Source organism: Stomoxys calcitrans, chromosome 1 (assembly GCF_963082655.1).
Source record: "Stomoxys calcitrans chromosome 1, idStoCalc2.1, whole genome shotgun sequence".
NCBI classification, from domain to species: domain Eukaryota; kingdom Metazoa; phylum Arthropoda; class Insecta; order Diptera; family Muscidae; genus Stomoxys; species Stomoxys calcitrans.
Window position 1 is genome coordinate 205,667,761 of NC_081552.1, and position 22,581 is coordinate 205,690,341.

Consider the following 22,581-nt stretch of genomic DNA (forward strand, 5'->3'; position numbering starts at 1 on the left):
TCAAACAAATGTGCCAAGTATGACTCAAATCGGCCGACAACCTGATATAGCTGTCATATAAACAGATCTGGGGACTTGACTTCTTGAGCTTCTAGAGGGCGCAATTCCTATGTGATTTGGCTGAAATTTTGCATGACGTATTTTATTCTTACTTTCAACAACTGTGTCAAATAAGGTTCAAATCGGTCCATAACCTGATATAGCTGCCATATAAACCGATCATGGGTCTTGACTTCTCGAGCCTCTAGAGGGCGCAATTCTTATCCGATTGAAATGAAATTTTGCACGACGTGTTTTGTTATGATATCCATCGACTTTGCCAAGTATGGTTCAAATCGGTCCATAACCTGATATAGCTGCCATATAACCCGATCTTGGGTCTTGACTTCTTGAGCCTCTAGAGGGCGCAATTCTTATCCGATTTGAAAGAATTTTCGCACGACGTGTTTTGTTATGATATCAAACAAATGTGCCAAGTATGACTCAAATCGGCCGACAACCTGATATAGCTGTCATATAAACAGATCTGGGGACTTGACTTCTTGAGCTTCTAGAGGGCGCAATTCCTATGTGATTTGGCTGAAATTTTGCATGACGTATTTTATTCTTACTTTCAACAACTGTGTCAAATAAGGTTCAAATCGGTACATAAACTGATATAGCTGCCATATAAACCGATGTGGGATCTTGACTTCTTGAGCCTCTAGAGGTCGTAATTATTATCCGATTTGCCTGAAATTTTGTGCGACGGATCCTCTCATATCATATACCATATCTTGATATCGCTCTAATAGCAGAGCAAATATTTTCTTATTTCCTTTTTTGGGAAGAGATGCCGGGAAAAGAACTCGACAAATGCGATCCATGGTGGAGGGTTTTCGGCCCGGTCGAACTTAGCACGCTTTTACTTGTTACCTGTTGTTATTGAGAAATTGTTTATTTCCAATTTGAATCTTAGACGAAAATTTTGTTCCCTCAGGAATGTACGTCGACCAAAGCCTCTGTTGTAAATCGATTCCACGCTAGCAACTTTGCTACCAGGGCTCTTTTTCAGTGGACCCAATTTTTGCCCCATTAAAACCATTTTTTTGAAGCAGGTCTTATTTAGAAAATTTCTAAGATTTAAATGCAGCATAAACATGTTTTAATAAATTTAAGAAACATTAATTTTTGGTGGGGCCCTTGACCAAAAATTATCTCACTTCAGCTCCGCTTCCATCAATTATTCGTATGAGTGACTGAAAATTTACACATAAATGCAAATTTTAAGTCTGACCACTTGTTCGCAAAAAAAACATACATTTTTAGTAACTACAACACAGTGCAATGGCTGATTTAGAAGGAGTAGTACCATGTGTGAAGTTGTACCACACTTCAAAAAATTGCAAATTTTGCCCAAGAACTTTCCACTAAGGAACAAGGGCAAACTTCTCACCTATCAATGAGTGCAGTCCGATTCAAGTTTAAGCTCAATGATAAGGGGCCTCCGTTTTTATAGCCGAGTCGGAACGGCGTGCCGCAGTGCGACACCTCTTCGGAGAGAAGTTTTACATGGCATATTACCTCACAAATGTTGCCAGCATTAGGAGGGGAAAACCACCGCTGGCATTTTTTTTTTTTGATAGTCTCGCCAGGATTCGAACCCAGGCGTTCGGCATCATAGGCGGACATGCTAACCTGTGCGCTACGGTGGCCTCCGCACCACACTTCTTGATCTGCAATTTTAGTTTCGAGCCTAAACTTTAAAGGGTAAAGAAATTTAACGTCAAAATTTCCCCCCATTCCAGTCTCAAACCCTTTTACAGTAATGTGGGTCTCAAATGGAAAATACTTGGCAATAATCTATGTATCTGACACATTAATTTGAAGTCAAGTATCGGATGGTAGGGGAGACCCACGTTTGATATCATCATACCGCATTATGTGACTTGCATTTCTTTTGTAGACCTGTGTAATAATAAATTGGGTATCAAAAACGCAATTCCAAAAGTTGAATGGAAAGTTTTCATTTTAAATTGTGTGATTTTTTTTTTCGTCAAACAATTTAAATGAAATTGAACTTTGCATTGAATTCATCGTCATCCTTTGTTTAGAAAAGAGACTGTCACTGATTTGATTGTGAAAACTTGTCATTGCAAATGTGTACATGGCATATATGCAAAATTCCCTAAATAAACATCACGTGCTGTTAATTAAAATGTTCCTTTTTTTTATCGAAACATAGTTTATTTGTTTTTTTTTCAACGTCATCGTATAAAAAGTGGGCGTTGTTTCTGTTTAATTTAAAATCTTATAATTATTTTCACCATGTGATACCAATGTGCAGCATTTTAGATGTATGATCTGTTTTGGGTTAGATACTAAAAACATTCATGTCTTCTTTTATGCATGCTATGTTTCGTTGAAATTTTCACAGAACATAGGGTTGGGTCCTTTTGCACAAGAGGCTATAAGGTAATCTGCACCATTTGTTGCGGGTAAATTATCCTAGGTTAGGTTAGATTGATCCATAGATTGTCCATAGTGCCCCATGCCACTATGAACTTAAATCTAAGCCAGCAAATTCTAGAAAATTTTGCCTGAGATTTTGTGCTGCTTATCATATCCTCCATTCTATGCCTCTAAGTCGGTTTAAGTCTGGTATCGTGTCCGCATCGTAGAGTCAGGTTCTGTTAACTGCGAAAGCCGGGCATTGACATAGGAAATATGCCAACATCTCATCTTGCCCGTATGTCCTACACACGCTATCACTAGCCACACCCACGAGTATGCTGCATAAGAGCGCCCGTAGTCCTAGTTGTCCCTTAATGATACCGAAAGGCCTATTAACGTCCTTCCTAACAGTAAAATCCTCATTTTCTTACGATCCAGATAGACCCGTAGGATTTTCGTCATGCCTCTAACTCACTGTACCACAGTGCTTCATGTACGCTCGCTCTAAACACGGGCTGCAATGCCTTCAAAGGCTTCGCATTGATGGCAGTCCTCTGGCACTTACAGCCTATTCGTCTGCCATTTCGTTCCCTCTCAACATAATCCGCTCGGAAGTGGATTTTGCCATTCTCACATAAGGCGTCAGTCTACTTCTTCTTATCCTAGGCCATCCGTGGCCTTACCGTTCAGGTTGTTATAGCCCTAGTAGCCGACTTACTATCTGCAAATTATTCACTCTTAACGGTATGGCTTTAACACTGTAACACCTGACGCTTACTGTAAATGCTCGGATTTCTACCTGCAGGCCTAAGTCTCTAAGCTATAAATTAAGACGCCCAGACCTGTTCTTTACCATAGGTTTGATCCATCCATCTAATTGATTGAAATACCAGAGTTCCATTAAGCAAATACTGTGCGACCCGCAACAGAGTGACGCACTCGATCCCAACTGTATTCGATCAGGTATTCGATCACAAACCTCTTCCAATCCATCGAGGTGACTATAGGACATCTTCCACTCGATTCCAAGTGTATTCGATCTCAAAACTCTTCCAATCCATCGAGATAACAGTTTTAATGCAAATCTATCTTTCGATTTTGCGATTCGAGCATCTGAAGTGGCATTTTCTATCCGATTAAGCTGAGGTACCGAATCTTCCAACATTCAATATAGGGCAATACATAAAATTTCAAACGACCGGACCCTCCTCCTTACCACCAACAGATCTCGGAGTTGGGAGCACCGTTGTATTTCACCTTATGGTACTCCAAAAACAAAAAATTGGTGTAAAATTATAGGGTCAACTAACCTGGGGGGGGGGGGGGGGACGCCCCATCCCAAAACCCATCCGAAAGGACATGTTAACCGATTGGAACAATATGGGTATCAAATGAAAGATATTTAAGAGTGGAATACGAACTTGGTATACACATTTAATTTTTTGTGATAGGGGGTCTCCCCCACTTTCACCGCTTTGGGCAATATGGGTATCAAATGATAGATTTAAAAGTAGAGTACAAATCTGAAATGTATGTCTTGGTGTCTGAGGGGCCTCCCCACCCCCAGTAGGGCATATTTACCAATTGGGATAATATGGATATCAAATGAAAGGTATTTAAAAGTAGACTACAAATCTGACATAAAAATGTATGCCTTGGTGTCTGAGGGGCTTCAACACCCCACCCCCCCCCCCCAAAAAAAAAAAAAAAAACCAGTAGGGTATATTTTCCAATAGGGACACTATGGATATCCAATGATATCCCACCCCCCAAAAACCCCCAATAGGGCATATTTGCCAATAGGGACACTATGGATATCCAATGAAAGGTGTTTGAAAGTTTAGTACACATCTGTTATAAGAATTTAGTCCAAGGTGTCTACGGGGCCTCTCCAACCTTAAAGACCCTCAAAGCGGACATGAATGTCCAACCTCACAAAATGGGTATCAAATGAAAATTCTTTGGTAGTGGACTACGAATCTGGTATGCATATTCGGGACAGACAGTCATGTACCGGTTTTCGAACTTGCAAAACTTGTTCAACGTCTGTTTTCCCAAATTTATAGTTTTAAAATCACTTAAGGTTCCTACTTGTGGATAGAAATTTGATAAAGGTATGCATTCGAACTTTTATGTGGCAAGATTTGATAAAATTAAAGCTAAAGAAAATCTTTGGTTTTGAGTTTTTGAAAACCGGAACAGGCCTGACAGTCGACCGACCCACCCATTAAATACCCTTCAATAGGACGTGTAGTTCGATCGGGATAATAAGTGAGTTAAAAGAAAGTTGTATAGTTCGAAGCTAATGTTGATATAAGGATTCAAGAATCTGGGCCACTTTCAACAGGCCGCTCAACAGAACATGTATATCGTGACAATAAAGGACTCAAATAAATTGTATTTTGGGTCTTAGGTCGAGGGGAACCGACCCTCCCCTCCCAATAAAAAACACCCAACGGTCATGTAGGATGACCGAGAACATTTTGTACTCAAATGGAAGGATGTGTTAGAGGGCAATCCCCTTCCCCCATCCCACCCAAACATACAAGCAATTAAAAATAATATATGAAGGCCGATCAGGATAGAATGCAAATGCAAATTTGCCCATGAACATTCCACTAAGGAACAGGGGCAAAGTTCTGACATATCACTTAGTGCTGTCTGATTCAAATTTTAAGCTCAATTATAGGGGGCCTCCTTTTTATAGCCGAGTCTGTACGACGTGCCGCAATGCGAAACCTCTTTGGGGTGAAGTTTTAACATGGCATGGTACCTCACGAGTGTCGCCAACATTAGGAGGGGATAACCACCACTGAAAACTTTTTCTGATGTTCTCGCCAGGCGCTCAGCGTTCTCGCCCAGGCATTCAGCGTCATAGGCGGCCATGCTAACCTCTGCGTTACGTTGGCCTCAGGATGAAATAGAACAGCAATAAAAGATCTTTGCTAGTGGAGTAAACTTTTTACCCTCAAATTGGGATTGACACAGTAGGACCTACGGATCTTGAAAAAATGTGGTATCCCAAGTGATAGCTTTGGAAAATGATTTTGAATGTAGATAACCAATACAAAAATAATTAATTTTTGTGGATCTGAACGGAACCCGTAGCCCCGAATATCTTGATAACACCTTCAAAATGCTTCACATTATAGGGCTCAAACAAAATCGTGCTCTAGTACGATGCTGCTTTTATTTTAGGATCCGCCTCCTAAACTCCTTTCAAACCGGCCATGTTTGCCTGCCATGGCAATAAGGGGTTCAAATAACAGGTATTTGATGGTAAACATCGAATTTGATATCCAATTTTGAGGCCAAGTGTTTGGGGGTGGTCTCACCCCATAAACTCCCCCTAAACCGATGACAGCTGGGACTCGAATAAAAAAATTTAAGAGTAGAGCACAATGCTTATATTTTTTCAGGACTAAGTGCGTAGGTGCCGTCGCACCCTACATACCCCTGGATATATTTGTGGATTATGACAAAAAGGGCCCACCATAGCGCAGAGGTTAGCATGTCAGCCTATGATGCCGGGGTTCGAATCCTAGCAAGACCATCAAAAAAAAATTTTCAGCGTTGGTTTTCCCCCCCCCTAATTGTGGCAACATTTGTGACCCATGTAAAACTCTCCAAAGAGGTGTCGTACTGCGGCACGCCGTTCGAACTCGACTATAAAAAGCAGGCCCCTTGTCATAGAGCTTAAACTTGAATCGGACTGCACTCATTTAAATGTGAAATGTTTGTCCCTGTTCCTTAGTGGAATGTTCATGGGCAAAATTAGCATTTGGCAAAAAGGGACTCAAATCTGATATCTGTTTTCAGGGACGTCTCACCTCATAAACTCGCCCTAAACCACACATAGTCGGTATTATAGCAATAGGTAGCTCAAGTGAGGTTTTTGGGAGTTAAGTATGAATCTGATATCAACTTTCGGGGCAAAGGTTTGGCTACTCCAATATATCACCAAACCCGATAGAATGAAGTAGATCTAACATTCAAACTTTAGTGGGCGGGCCCTCCCCTTAACTTATTTTCAAAAACTCCAGATCTCGGAGATGGATGGGGCGATTTAGCCAATATTTAGTCTGTTTATAATAACTCGAAAACAGAAATTTGGTATCCTCATTTAGGGTGGGATATCTAGGAGGGGGCCTCCCCATCTCCAAAACTCGGCAAATGGAAATATAAACCAATAATGACAATATGGGGCTCAAATGAAAGGTATTTGAAACTAGAGCACGAATCTGATATATGGGCGTCCACCTCACCCCCAAAAAATACTCTATTTACCGACCACATCAATATAAGGCTCAAATGAAAGGTATTTGGGAGTAGAGCACGAAAATGATGTCCACATTTGGAGCAAAATATCTAAAAGGCCATACTGGCATCCCAAAACAGGACCTATTTTATGACCGTGCCAGTATAGGGCTCATATAAGATAAGAGAAGGAAAGAAGGCGCAGCGGAGCGGGCCCCGTCCAGCTAGTAGTATATAAGAATCGTTCCAGCCAATATGCTACTTCCCTACGGGAAATGGGACGGGTCGCAAACCTGTCACGGGATAGGTCCTCTTGTGATAGCGACCGGTCCCAGTTCTCGGCCCCTTACATAGAAAAACCTATCACTTCGTCGGCTTTAATTACACTTATAAGAGAGATAATGTTCTACTGTGGGTGTTGTAGGGTATTTTTAGCATTTCAATTTTCACTTACATTAAGTTTGCAATTACCGGAAATTCTTAACATTCAAAGAACAACATCAGGACTGTATTATCAAATTGCTGTAATTGTCATCCCATTGAAATCTGGGTCCATTCATGTTAAATGGGCACATAAAACACAAACGTGCTGCAGCTCTTCTTATCGGAGACAATTAAAAACACATCTCATCTGTGGCAGCAGATGATGCCTTGTTTTCTGAGAGTAGATTGGTCATGACAACAAAATATTCAATATTTGTTTATATACAGATTATTAAAATATTAAGTAGTATATTTCATGAATATTTAGGTCATGCACCAATGCATGGCAAAAATGGATGGGAATCATGCTTAAAAATTTTTTAAATACAAAATTTGCTATTAGGATTTGTAGATCATTAGCCGAACGGGGCCCGCTTCGCTGCGCCTTCTTTAACGCTCTAATATCTTTGTAGGATGGGGACACTTTGCCCTGAATGCGGATATCGAATCCGTGCCATTGTTGCCTATGACACTGAACGCGTTCGAATCCTGGCGAGAACATCGAACAAAGCGGTGTTTATCCCCTCTTAATGTTGGCGATATTTGCGAGGTACAATGCCATGCATGGTCATATACAAAATTTTCCCCAAAGAGATGTCGCACTGCGGGACGCCGTTCGGACTCGGCTATAAAAAAAGGTCCCTTATTATTATGTTTAAACTTGGAAAGCACTCGTTGATGTATGCGAATTTGCCCCTTTTCGATTCCTGGTGGTAATGTTCTTCCTTAAGGTAATATTCTTATTAGGGGAGCAATCCCTTTAATTTGAGCTCCATATTGCCATGGCCGGTAAATATGAACCGTTTGGAGGGTGTTTTGGGGCTGGGGCGGCACTTTTTACTGAAAATAGATATAAAATTCGTTCTTTATTCCCAACGGAAATGAAGTTCAGTTAAGAGAGTGCTTTAGGGCGTACCCCAGAACCCCTGGCTCCAAAATTGAATATCAAATTCGTTTTCTACTGTCAAATAACTTTCAGTACCGCTGGGTACTCATAATGGGTCTAGTGGCGTTTTTGAGGGGTGTCATGATACCCTATACTTCGATCGGATGTTGTATGCCAGATTCGAAATCTTCGCCCGAATACCTTTCATTTGAGCCCCATATTGAAATGAACGTCCAATATGTCTGTTTGGGAGAGTTTTGGGGTTTTGACGGCCCGATGGGTACTTAGACTCAAATTTTAATTCCATATTCGTATTCTACTCTCCAATACCTTTCATTGGATACCTATATTGTCCCGGTCGGTTCACTTTTGATTTTGAATTGTGTTTTTGGCATAAGGGGGAGGGTCCGTCCACCTTCCGATACCGAAAAATTATACATAGCTCCAATATTTCAGCAATTCTTTCCTTTTTTTTTCCCAACGTAATCCGAAAGTTAAAATGTAACCCCATGCTATAGTGGTGGAAATATAAACGGACAATTGAGTTGTGAATCTTAGGCAATGTTTGTTACACAATTGGCCATTCGGTAAGTTCCATTTTCGGATCCAAAGTACTATGGCTAATACAAAATTTTTATAATAAAACTATTTAAGAACCATTAATGGAATGCATTTTTCCAATCAAAAGGAAATTGCTTTATACGAAAAAAAAATTAATAATTGCCAATATTTGCAAACAAATTGATAGGGGACTTTGCAATCGAGCGCTATCTCTGAATTAGTTAGTCATATGATAATTGAATAGCAAACAAAAAGTTATCTAGGAAACTAGTAAGAATAAAGATTCAATTGTTCTTTTGCAATGGCATAGGGCTTTTATTGTTGTTTTGTGGCTTAAAACTTTTTTTTTTTTTGGAAAACTTTTTCAGAATTAGAAATGCTGGTCGATAATAATGCACTCTTGTGCCCATAAGACACCAACTAGAAAATGACTATTAGTCATTTGAACATTGAATATCACAACCAATGCTGCTAATACAGTCATTACCAACTACAGTTTTTGTGGGTGCTAACAAACTTACCAAGCAAAGCAGTTGGCGGTAACATTGTTGGGTAGATAGTGCAGAAAGATAAGGGCGGTCGACTGTCTTTGGGGGATGTAAGATGAACCCACACATTTATACGATATGCATCCAAGCAATACACACACACACACTATGCATTACCATACCAACATGGCCTAACGAAGGGTACAGTGGTTACAAACGAATTTTAGTATAGAAGAGAAGTTAAAATCAAGAATCTAAAATCGTATTGAATGTGAACAACAACTTTACTAAAAGACCCTTATAAATTGCAACAATTTGTACCTAAATGGCACAATTGGTGCCAAGTTTGGTTTCATTGGAATTTTAGTGCTCCACATAAAATACTACTCAAAATTTATTACTGCAAAACGAATTTCAAAAATTATACTTTCTGGATCAAAAACAAAAATTGTTTGCGGAAATTATAATTTTGATTTGAATGACAGAAAAAAATATCCCAAAAATTAATTCAATTAAAAATTTAATTGAAACTAAAAAAGTTTTCATTAAAAAATTTAATTGAATCAATCATTTTTTAATTAAATCCGCTTTTTGATTGAAATTTTGATAATTTTTAATTAAAAAATTAATTGATTCAATCAATTTTTTTTTATTGAATCTAAACTTTTTTCAATTGCAATCGTGAATGAAATTTTTGTCAATTTCAATAAAAAAAATTAATTGGTTCATTAATTTTCATTCATACTAGCCATTCGTTTGTAACAACTCGAAATATTCGCCTAAGACCCCACGACGTTCTGAGTCTATCTAGCCAAGTCCGTCCGTCTGTCGAATTCACGATAGCGGTCGAACGCGTAAAGCAAGCCGCTTGAAATTTTGCACAGATACTAAATATTGATGTAGGTAGTTGGAGATTGCAAATGGGTCATATCGATACAGATTTAGTTAAAGCTCCCACATAAACCGATCTCCCGATTTGACTTTTTGAGCCCCTGGATGGCGCAATTATTGTCCGATTTTGCTGAAATTTTGCACATATTGTTCTGTTATGACTTCCATCAACTGTGCCAAATACGGTCCATATCAGCCTATAACCTGATATAGCTCCCACATAACCGATCTTCCGATTTGACTTCTTAAACCCCTGGAAGTCTCAATTTTTCTCCGATTTGGCTGCATATAGTGTTTTGTTATGATTTCCAACAACTGTGCCAAGTACGGTCAAACTCGATGAGGAATAAGATATAGCTCCCATATAAACCGATCTCTGGATTTGATTTCTGGAGCCCTTACAAGCCGCAATTTTTTTTCGATTTGGCTGAAATTTTGCATATAGTGTTTTGTTATGACTTCCAACAAGTGTGCCAAGTACGGTCAAACTCGGTCAGGTACATGATATAGCTTCCATATAAACCGATCTCCGGATTTGACTTTTGGAGCCCTTACAAGCCGCAATTTTTGTTCGATTTGGCTGAAATTTTGCATATAGTGTTTTGTTATGACTTCCAACAAGTGTGCCAAGTACGGTTCAAATCGGTCTATAACCTGATATAGCTCCCATATAAACCGATCTCCCGATTTGAATTCTTAAATCCTTACAAGTCGTATTTTTTGTCCGATCTGGCTGTGTCAAAAACGGTCCAAATCAGTCTGTAACCTGATATAGCTCCCATAAACCGGTAAACCGGTCTCTCGACCATCCTTGTTTTGTTCGAAGAAGTTTAAAGTTTTGATGGTTTGACAGAAGTTTCGTATGCAGAATAAAATTGCGCCCTTCAACTAAATTTATTTTGTATACATTTTTAGCAGAAACCATGGTGGGGGGTTCCCAAGATTCGTCGCGGCCGAACTTATTACACTTTTACTGGTTGCTCTAAAAACCACATATTTGGTCCAATTTTTCTAGAATTTTGTAAGCCACTTTTTCTCTTGGAGGCCACCGTAGCGCCTGGTCCAATTTGGTTGAAATTTTGCACATAATGCTGAGGAACGACTTCCAACAACTGTGCCAAGTATGGTCTAAATCAGTTCATAACCTGATATCGCCGCCATATAAACCGATATCCTAATTAGATTTCTTGACCTTCTCGAGGATGCAATTCTTATCGGATTTGCCTAAAAATTGGCACGTATCGTTGAGAAATGACTTCCAACAACTGAGTTACGTATGATCTAAATCAGATGATGATATAGCCGCCACACAAACTGATCTCCTGTAAAGACTTTTTGATCTTCTAGAAGGCGCAATTTGGTTGAAATTTTATACATGTCGTTTTGGTATGAATTTCAACAACTGTGCCAAGTATGGTCTAAATCGGTTGATAGTTGATGTAGCTGCCATATAAATCGATCTCCCAATTTGACACTCTGAGCCACTGGAGGTCGCAATTTTTATTCGATTTGCCTGAAATTTTAGAGGTGGTATTTTTCTATGACTTCTAGCAGCCATGACAACTACGGTTCATATCGGTCAATAACTTGATGTAGCTCATATGTATATTGAAATAGTCATTCAAAAAACTTGCCAGTTGCGATCCATGGCGGAGGGTTTATAAGATCCGGCCCGGCCTAACTTAGCTCGCTTTTACTTGTTTAATTTTAAAATAGACTATGCATATTGAAAAGGATTCCAAGTTCAACTTGTTACATAATTCAAACTCAATGTTTTGCCAAACAGATCTCACCTGGTAATTCAAACACTTTCTCATTTTATTTGTGTTTATTTAGATGTTATACAATGATATAAAAAGTTTACCATTTTTTCACAACTCCACTTTAGTTTTGTATAATAATTTTGCTGTATTCCCTATGCAATAAACAAAACAAAAAAGTACTTATGGGAGTTATTTTCCGACATTTAAATATATCTTAATTGTGGAAATAATACCAAAGAATTTATGTGCCTTAGAAATTTTTGTTGTGTTTTCTTGTACCCGGCAGCAATTTGTCTATTGTTCTAATGATTTTTGTCGTTGGACATATCAGAAGTTTTGTTCCTGAGGCCTAAAAATAAGAAGTAAAAATGCGTTACCCACCTCGGGTATATATGTAAACCACCTCTGGTCAAAATCTGGTTAAAAAGCATACCTTTCATTTCGAAATATGTTCCAATTTGCACCAAATACTTATAAGTACAAGTCACTGTTCAATTGTGTATAACAAAATATTGGTCTTTTAAGTAGCTATATCTAAAAATAAACCGATCTGAACCATATACGATAAGGATGACTGTGTCAAATTTCAGTGAAATCAGATTATAAATGCCAGATCGGTCTATATTGCAGCTATATCCAAATCTGAACCGATCTGTGCCATATTGCAGAAGCATGTCGGGGGGCTTAACCTAACTCACTGTCCCAAATTTCGCCGACATCGGACAATAAATGCGCCCGTTATGGGCCCAAAACCTTAAATCGAGAGATCGGTCTATATGGCAGCTATATCGAAATCTAGACCGATCTGGGCCGAATTGAAGAAGTATGTCGAAGGGCCTAGCACAACTCACTGTCTCAAATGTCGGCGACATCGGACAATAAATACTCCTTTTATGGGCCCAAGACCTTAAATCGAGAGATCGGTCTATATGTCAGCTGTATCCAAATCTGGACCGATCTGTGCCATATTGCAGAAGCATGTCGAGGGGCTTAACTTAACTCACTGTCCCAAATTTCGCCGACATCGGACAATAAATGTGCCCGTTATGGGCCCAAAACCTTAAATCGAGAGATCAGTCTATATGGCAGCTATATCCAAATCTCTACCGATCTGAGCCAAATTGAAGAGAGATGTCGAAGGGCCTTACACAACTCACTGTCCCAAATTTCGGCGAAATCGGACAATAAATGCGCCCGTTATGAGCCCAAAACCTTAAATCGTGAGATCGGTCTATATGGTAGCTATATCCAAATCTTAACCTATCTGGGCCAAATTGCAGAAAGATATTGAAGTCCCTTACACAACTCTCAGTCCCAAATTTTGGCGACATCGGATAATAAATGCACCTTTAATGGGCCCGAAACCTTAAATCGAGAGATCGGTATATATAGCAGCTATATCCAAATTCGAACCGATCTCGGCCAAATTCGAAGGACCTAACACAATTCACTGTCTCAAATTTTGCCAAAATCGGATAATAAATGCGCATTTTATTGGCCCCAGACCTTAAATCCAGAGATCGGTCTATATGGCAGCTATATCCAAATCTGGACCGATCGCGGCCAAATTGATGAATGATGTCGAGTGGCCTAACACAACTCACTGTCCCTAACTTCGGCGAAATCGGACAATAAATGCGGATTTTATGGGTCCCAGACCTTAAATCCAGAGATCTCCATGGCAGCTATGGGTCTACATGATCTACATGGCCGCTATATACAAATCTGGACCGTTCGGGTGAAGAAGGACGACGAGTAGCCTTACAGAACTCACTGTTCCAACGTTCAGCAAAATCGGATAATAATTGAGGCTTTTATTGGCCTAAAACCTTAAATCGGCGGATTGGTCTATATGGGGGCTATAGCAAGATATAGTCCGATATATCTTCGAACTTAACCTGTTTCAAGCCAAAAAAAAAAGAATGAATGGAATTTGTGCAAATTTGCAGCTCAATATTTCTATTTTGAAAGACTGTAGCAGGATTTCACCGTCTATGACGCTGAACGCCTGGGTTCGAATCCTAGCGAGACCATCAGAAAAGACTTGTCAACGGTGGATTTTTTTCTCTTAATGCTAGCAACAATTGTGAGGTACTATGCCATGTAAAATTTCTCTCCAAAGAGGTGTCGCACTGCGGCACGCCGTTTGGACACGGCTATAAACTGGAGGCCCCTTATCATTGAGCTTAAACTTGAATAGGACTGCACTCATTGATATGTGAGAAGTTTGCCCCTGTTCTTTAGTGGAATGTTTAATGGGCAAAATTAGCAATTTGCATGATTTCAACAGACAGACGGACGGACATGGCTAGATCGTCTTAGATTTATACGACGATCAAGAATATATATACTTTATAGGATCGGAAATGAATGTTTCGATGTGTTGCAAACGGAATGACAATTTGAATATACCCCCCGCCCTTGGTTTTGGGTATAAAAATGAGGTTTATTTTAAAAATGTGAGCGCTATCTCTCTCCACAGTAACCACTGTACATCGATAAAGCCGATCATACACACAGACATAACTATCGACATTTCTATACACGGCATGTGGTTGTGTGTTTGAATCTTGCTAAGTCATTAGAGGGGTGCAGACTTTCCTTCCGTACCGTACCGTACACCGTAGAAAATTCACCCTAATGCTATGCCAACTTTTCTCTTTACTGTGTTTTTAAAACTATTTGAGTTACTGTATATGTGTGTGTGTGTGTGTGTGTGTCTGTACTATAGCAGTAATGTAAAACTCCATTTCACATTTCATGCCTAATGGGCATTGTTGTTGCCCGTCATTGAGTCTCTCTTTATTTTGCTGATTTGAAAGCGGGTAGGGCAGTGTAATGAAATGGCAATGCCAGCATTCTTGCTTTGCATTGCAAACTGTGCGGTTGTCTCTTTTCTGTAAACGCAACTCGATAACAGAGAATAGAATATTCTCTTCCAAATGAAACAGAGAAAAAAATAAAACAGAAATAAACAAAGTGTTCGTTCAGTTATTTTCAAACGTCAAATTGGAATTCTATTCGTTTTCCTTGAAAATCAAATTTTAATCTCAAATCTTTTGTAATTAAAGCTGTGATTGAACAAGAAAAGTACTCTCGTAAAACAAAAAAAAAATATTTAACCAAAGAAATAGTTTTTAGTTATAATTTTTCCAAGAAAACCCTAGTATTTTGAGTAAAGAATTTTATTTAAAAGATTTACTTCAATTTAATGGTTTTCCCCGTTGCTTGTGGAAAATTAAGTATTAATTAAGGACTGTTTTGAAGTGACTGCACTGCACTGTGTGAAAGTATTTTTGAAACCTAAACAACAAACGTTTGGAAGTTTCTGGAAGTGTTGAGGCTCTGTGCCATACAGTTTGAGGCTGTTTTTAGTGCCTTCGGCTAAAAGCACGTGTTTATCGGCTATCAGGCACTGCTATTGGAATAATTGAGAGACTAGTGAGGATTTCCTTGGACCATATACTTTTGGGTGAACTTATTTGAGGATTACCTTTGGATAACAACCTTCTACCCAAAATGAGTTTTCACACCAGCAATTCCAGGACGCCTTTGGCGCCCCCAGAATACACCGTAAGTTTTGAAAAGAGATTGCGAAAAAAACGATAGTCACCTAAGTTTGTCTATTTATAGATTTAAATTATTTTGTTTTGATATTGGATCGAAAGACCAATAATAGTGAGACTATTATTACAGTTGTTGTGAAATCATTTAACAAAACAATTAAATCAGTTGTTATAACTACCAAACAAAAACGCAAAATCAACCCTTGCATGTTAGCTGCTAACGATACAAAAACTAACCAATTACTTTTTTTTGTATACAATACATATAACTAAACAATAGTTTAGTTTTGGGATTATATATATATTTTTTTTTTTGAAGATGAGCGATTGAATTTAATTTACCATTCTATACTAAACTAATTTGTTAAAAACAAATTATTTATACGTACATTCACACCAATATTTTGTAAAAAAAAAAAAATAAATAAAATGAACGCTTTTTATATGTTCTAAAAATTTTGTTTATGAAAATGCTATTAAAATTGATTTTTTTTTTTTTTATAAACGAGACGTGCTAAAATGACCACAGGGTGTTCACATTCTGACATTCACTGCAACAACTTGTTTTGCCAAGTAAAAATGTGTTACCACTCTAATATACGTGAGTGCAGTCCGAATAATTTCTCAAGCTCAATGATAAATAAGGGGGATGAATCTAAACCTAATCCGATTTCTATGAAATGTTGAGAGCCATAAATTTCGTGAAAATTGTTTGACAAGCCACATTATTATACTCTCCACTATATGATGGGGACATACTAAATATTTCGCCATTTCGTTTGTAACACCTTGAAATATTCCTCTAAGATCCAATAAAGTATACATACTCTTGATCGTCGTGACATTTTATACCGATCTATCTTTGACCGCTCGTCTGTTCGTCCGACCATCTGTCGAAAGCACGCTAACTTTCAAAGGAGTAAAGCTAGGCGCTTGATATTTTCCCAAATCGGTTAATAAATGGGCCTTATGTGGGTAAAAGACAGTCAATTGGCAGATTGGTATAGATGGCAGCTATATCCAAAAATGATCCGATCAACATCATATTCGAGAACCATGTGTAGGGGTCTAATGCAACTCTTCATAATAAATTTCAGCAAAATCGGTATATATGACAGCTATATTCGAACATGGTGCGATCAGAACCATACTCCGCACGCACGACGAACACAAGACTCAGAGTCAAATTGCATCGAAATCGAGTAATAAACGTTTTTAAGGGCCGAAGAACGATATATGTGGCAGTTATCTTCTTTTATGTAAAAATGAAATTGTTATGCTTTGTTGGTGTGTCTGTTGCGTATAGACACAAAAACGGCTGAACTGATTTTCATGAAGAGGTTGAGCCCCTGGTGAAAATAGGGTACTATATTTTTTGATATCCGAAGGGGGGCGGACCCTCCCCCTTATCCCAATTTCGAAAAAACGCCAAATCTCGGAAATGCATTAACCTATTTAAGCGAAATTTTGTATGCCACCTCATGGTAATCCATTCCCCCCCCCCCCCCCAAAAAAAAAAAAAAACGAAATAGGTATAAAATTTTGGGGTGAACTAACCTGGAGGGGACACCCCATTTCAAAACCCACCCGAACGGACATGTTTACCGACTGGGACAATATCGGTATAAAATTTTGGGGTGAACTAACCTGGGGGGGACACCCCTTTCACAACCCACCCGAACGGACATGTTTACCGACTGGGATAATATGGGTATCAACTGAAAGGTTTTTAAGAGTAGACTACGAACTTGTTGCACAAATTTCGCCCAAAGTGTTTGGGGGGTTCCCCACCTCCAAAAAGCCCACCATCAGGACTCTTTCACCGTTTTGAGCAATATGGTTATCGAATGAGAGGTATTTAAGAGTAGAGTACGAACTTGGCATACAAATGTGACCTTAAGTGTCGGTGGGTTCCCCACCTCCAAAAACACCACCCAACAGGACACTTTTATCGCTTTGGCCAATATGGGTATCAAATGAAAGGTATTTAGAGGTAGAGTACAAATCTTAAAAATGTATTCCTTGGTGCCTGAGGGGCCTCCCCACCCCCCAAAATCCCCAGCAGGACACACTTACCGATTGGGACAATATGTATATCAAATGACCGATATTGAAAAGTATAGTAAAAAGCTAATATAAACATTTATTCCTTGGTGTCTGAGGCGCCCCCTGCCCCCAAAAACCCCTCAAGAGAACATATTTATCGATTGGAACAATATGCGTATCACATGAAAGGTGTTTGATGTTATAAGAATTCCATCCTAGGTGTCCACAAGGCCTCCCCAACCCCAAAAAACTTGTCACAAAATGGGTATAAAATGAAAGGTCTTTGAGGGTTGACTACGAATCTGATTTACACATTTGGAACAGAGTCTGGGACCGGCCCATCCACCTAATACGCTTCAATAAGACATATAGTGCGATTGGGAAAATAGGGAAATTAAACGAAAAGTCTTTGACAGTAGAGATCGAATCTCATGTTGATATAAGGATTCAAGTATCTGGGTCACGTTTTGCCGTTCAGCCGTACATGTAGGTCTCAACATAGGACTGAAATAAAGTGTCTTTTGCGTCTTAGCGTTGGGGGGACCGACCCTCTCCCCCCAATTTAAACAACACCAAACTGTCATGTATGACGATCGAGAAAATGTTGTATTCAAATGAAAAGACGTGGCAGAGGGAATTAAAAAAAATAAATGAAGGCCGATCAGGCTTATGACGCTGAACGCCTGGGTTCGAATCCTGGCGAGACCAGAAAAAATTTTCAGCGGTGGCTTTCCCCTCCTAATGCTGGTAAGATTTGTGAGGTATACGCCATGTAAAACTTATCTCAAAAGAGGTGTCGCACTGCGGCACACGCCGTTCGGGCTTGGCTATAAAAATGAGGCTCCTTATAATTGGCCTCCGCGAAATTTAGTGCATTTATAATAACTCGAAAACAGGAGCGGCCTCCCCATATCCAAAGCCCGTCAATTGGAAATATAAACCAATTAAGACAATATTAGGCTCAAATGAAAGGTATTTCAGACTAGAGCACGAATTTGATATATGGGGTTAATATAGGGCTCAGATAAAATAAGAGAGTGAAGGAAGGCACAGTAGCGGGCCCTGTCCAGCTAGTGGACCAATCTGAATCATATTTGATAAAAATTTTAACAAAATCAACTGTACCAAATCAAGGAAATCGGACAATAAATGCCTCTTCTATGGGTCTCTGAACATAAAAAGGAAGTTCAGTATCTTGATCTAGGGATTTGAATATGAATCCATTGGCTCCACAAGAGCGTGATAAGACCAATAGTGACATTCGCCTCAGTAGTTTGCGGGACGACCATGGAGAAAAAGTGCCACTTAAGAACATTACAACAGGATTAAAGGTCATGTTGGCTGGGCGATGAGCACCACGCTTACGAGGTCACTGGAGATTTTCCTAGATTTCCGGGCCATAGACATACGTTTTAAATAAAGGGTGGTAGGTTTTTCTAAAAAAAGGTACATAAAATTCAGAAAAATGCATGAAATCTTTATTTGAATCAACAGTACGGTCCAAATAATTTAATGTTTGAAGATTATTTGAGGCAAATGTTGACTATGACTGTGCCTCTAATGGTCCATCCGCTTAATCCAATTTTGGCATACTCTTTCCAACACTTCGGCCCGTATCTCACGAATAAATGCTTCAATGTTGTTTTCCAATGCGTCAATTGAAGAGGGCTTGTCTATGTAGACATGAGCTTTAACAAAGCCCCACAAAAATAGTTTAAAAGTGAACGTTAAATAAAATGTTCACCGAACTCGCCTCTCAATAATCCATTGTTACGCATGCTGTGTGGCATGTAGCACCGTCTTGTTGAAACCACATGTCATGCAAGTCAAGCTCTTGCATTTTGGGAAAAAAAAGAGTTGTATATCATCTCAAGGTAGCGCTCACCATTAACAGTTACGTTAAGATTCGCATCATTTTTGAAGAAGTACGGTCCAATGATGCCGCCAGCCCATAAACCGCACTTAACTGTGACTTTTTCTGGATGCATTGGTAGTTCTTGCAAAGCTTCTGGCTGATCTTCTCTCCAAAATCAACAATTCTGCTTATTTACGTACCCATTCAGCCAAAAAAAAACGTCCTAAAATGGAAGCATGAAACAATTCTTATCCCATTTGGCTAAGATTTTGCCAGAAATGTCTTGTTATGACTTTTAATAACTGTGCATGTGCAAAGTATAGTTTAAATCTGTTCATAAACTGATATAGCTGCCATATAAACCGATCCTGGATTTTGATTTCTTGAGCCTCTAGAGAGCCCAATTATTATTCAATGTGGCTGGAATTTTGCATGAAATGTTTTGTGTTGACTTCCAACAACTGTGCCAAGTATGGTCTAAATCGATTCGTAATTTGATACAGTTACCTTATTAACCGATCTTTCGATTGTAATTTTTGAGCCCCTATAGGGCGAAATTCCTATCATTTTAGCCAAATCGGATAGGAATTGCGCCAAGAAGTCAAATCGGAAGATCGGTTGTTGGAAGTAATACCAAAACACCACGTGCAAAATTTCAGCCAAATCTGACAAAAATTGAGCCCTCTAGAGGCTGAAGAAGTCAAGACCCAAAATTGTTTTTTATGGCAGCTATATCAAAACATGGATAGATTTGGCCCATATACAATCCCAACCGATCTACACTAATAAGAAGTATTTGTGCAAATTTTCAAGCGCCTAGCTATACTCTTTCGAAAGTTAGCGTGATTTCGAGAGACAGACGGACGGACATGGCTAGATAGACTTAAAATGTCAAGACGTTCAAGAATATATTTACTTTATGGGGCCTATGGTGGAGGTTATAATAGCTTCGAGGATAGGATGTAACCAAACTTCACTCCTTTGTCGATCCCGAAAGGTTGGCTCTCTTTTCCATTGAAACGGATTGATACTCCAACATTCCTATACAGTTCCCTAATAGTGTCACGATTTTTTCAGGTATGCCCTTTCTCAATAGCGTGCTCCACATTGAAGTTCTCGAAACTATTCAATGATTATACGCAGGGAGTTAATGTGGTCGGCACAGGAGCAACCTGGCCGAAAACCTACCTGTTCCTTCCTCACCCAATTTGAAGGCAAAAAGTTTACTCCACTACCGAAGACCTTTTATTGCTGTCATATTCTATCCTGATCGGCCTTCATATATTATTTTTAATTCCTGTTTGTTTTGGGTAGGACGGGAGGAGGGCAATGCCCTCTGACATGTCCTTTCTATTCTCAATCATCCCACATGACAGTTTGGTGTTGTTTATAATGGGAGGAGAGGGTCGATCTCCCTCGACGTAAGAGCCAAAAGACAATTTATTTGAGTCCTATATTGTCGCGATCTAAAACATGTCCTGCTGAAAGGCAAGACGTGACCAAATACTTGGATCCTTATATCAACAGTAGATTCGAACTCTACTGTCGTAGACCTTTCTTTTAATTTCCTTATTATCCCGATCGAAGTAAACGACCTATTGAAGGTTGGTCCAGTCCGGTCAACTCCCAAATAACTTTCATTTGATACCCACTTTTGGGTTGGACCAAATTCTTATAAAAGATGTATACTCAACTTCCAAACACCTTTCATTTGATACCCATATTGTCCCAATCGGTTAATATGGCCTATTGAGCGATTTTGTGGGGTGGGGAGGCCCCTCAGACACCAAGGAATAAATTTTTGCATCACATTCTTACACTACTATTAAATATCTTTCATTTGATACCGATATTGCCAAAGCGGCGAAAGTGTGCTGTTGGGGGGTTTTATGGGGGTAGGGAACCCCTACGAACACTTAGGATGAAATTTTTATACCAAGCTCGTACTCTACTTTTAAATACCTTTCATTTGACACCCATATTGTCCCAATCGGTTAACATGTCCGTTCGGGTGGGTTTTGGGATGGGGCGTCCCCCTTGTTGTTTGATTCCAAAATGGGGTACCATAAGTAATAAAAGATGAGAACGCATCGGAATTAACAACACTCGAACAGCAATAAGAGCGACGAGGGACCAGCAATCGAGGATGCAAAAAAACCCACGCAGAAGAAATTGAAGCCGTTCTGGTCTCACTCAAAAACAACAAATCAGCCGGCCCTGAAAAAACACCTGCTGAACTGTTGCGGTATGAGGCACACCCCATAGCTCAAGTGATTTTCCCAATAATAATAGAGAGGCCTGGGATACGAATGCTGTCTCCTGGGAATGGAAGAAAGGGATCATGGTTACAATCACAATGAATGGTGAACTCACCCAGTGTAAAAACTGGAGGGGGATTACATTGCTAAACGCCGTAAATAAAGTGATGGCAAGTCTTTTTCTGCAGCGTATTTCGCCTGCACTTGGCAGCAGGCCTTCAAATTGGGATAATCACAGGAAGAACCTGCAGATTTTTAAAAATCTGCTACCCCAAGTGGTAGCTTTGAAATGTGATTTTGAGAGTAAACGACCAATACAATTGCTTGAAATCGGTTCAGATTTAGATATAGCTCTCATACATATGTTCGTCAGATTTTGTGAATTTGCATTAATGTTGGCATTTGTCAACCGTAGTTGTTATAGTTTGAACATGTTTGCTCGAAATTTGATACGGATTGTTTAATAACTCAGCTGAAAACATCCGCCGAGGTCTATCAAAATTGGGTCAGAATTGGATATAGCTCCAACATTATACTTGTAGCCTAGGTGTAGGGTATTATTCAGGCGGCACCACCCGACTTTTGCCCTTCCTTACTGGTTTTTCTATATCTTTTAAGATATTGATTTCTTTAGCCGTAAAGGGTAGCGGTAACGATGCCATAACTGTAACGTTGGCATCATTTGTTGCTAATATTCGCTGGATCAGTAGGTAGAAACTGTTCCACCTTATTGGCATTACTTGTAGCAATGTTTAAGAGAAGTCTTCTTGAGCCATTTAAAATTTTTCGCCCGCTATGGAGCTTTGCTTGAAAAATCTGACTATGGTCTTACCATTTGTAACCAAGGCTTTTACTAAATCGTCGTTGTCGATTTGCAAACCATCTTGAACCACAAGATGCAACGTGTGAGCAAAGCATGAAAGATTTCGAATTTTTAATATTTCGCACGCTTTCAGCCCTGAGCTGGCATTATCCGTAACAATAGACACGGTTTTGTTGAGCACATTCCAAAGGTTTAAAATGTCTTTCAAAGTGTCTGCAATATTTTGAGTCGAGCGGTTAGTTGTATTGAATAGTTTTCTTTCATACATGAA

General features: G+C 39.3%; 1 protein-coding gene across 3 annotated transcripts in view; it reads left to right on the top strand.

Annotated features, from left to right (window-relative positions):
* The window catches only part of LOC106090941 (proton-coupled amino acid transporter-like protein CG1139), a 164,565-nt gene that overhangs the window by 45,100 nt on the left and 96,884 nt on the right, over window positions 1–22,581 (top strand). The window contains exon 1 of one of the 3 annotated variants that reach the window (XM_013257307.2): window positions 14,627–15,335. The exons of the other annotated variants lie outside the window; for them this stretch is intronic. Within the exon in view, the coding sequence (XP_013112761.2) occupies window positions 15,282–15,335 (54 nt within the window). The 5' untranslated portion in view covers window positions 14,627–15,281. Of the gene's footprint in view, window positions 1–14,626; window positions 15,336–22,581 lie in introns of those variants that run through there. 3 annotated transcript variants of the gene reach the window in all.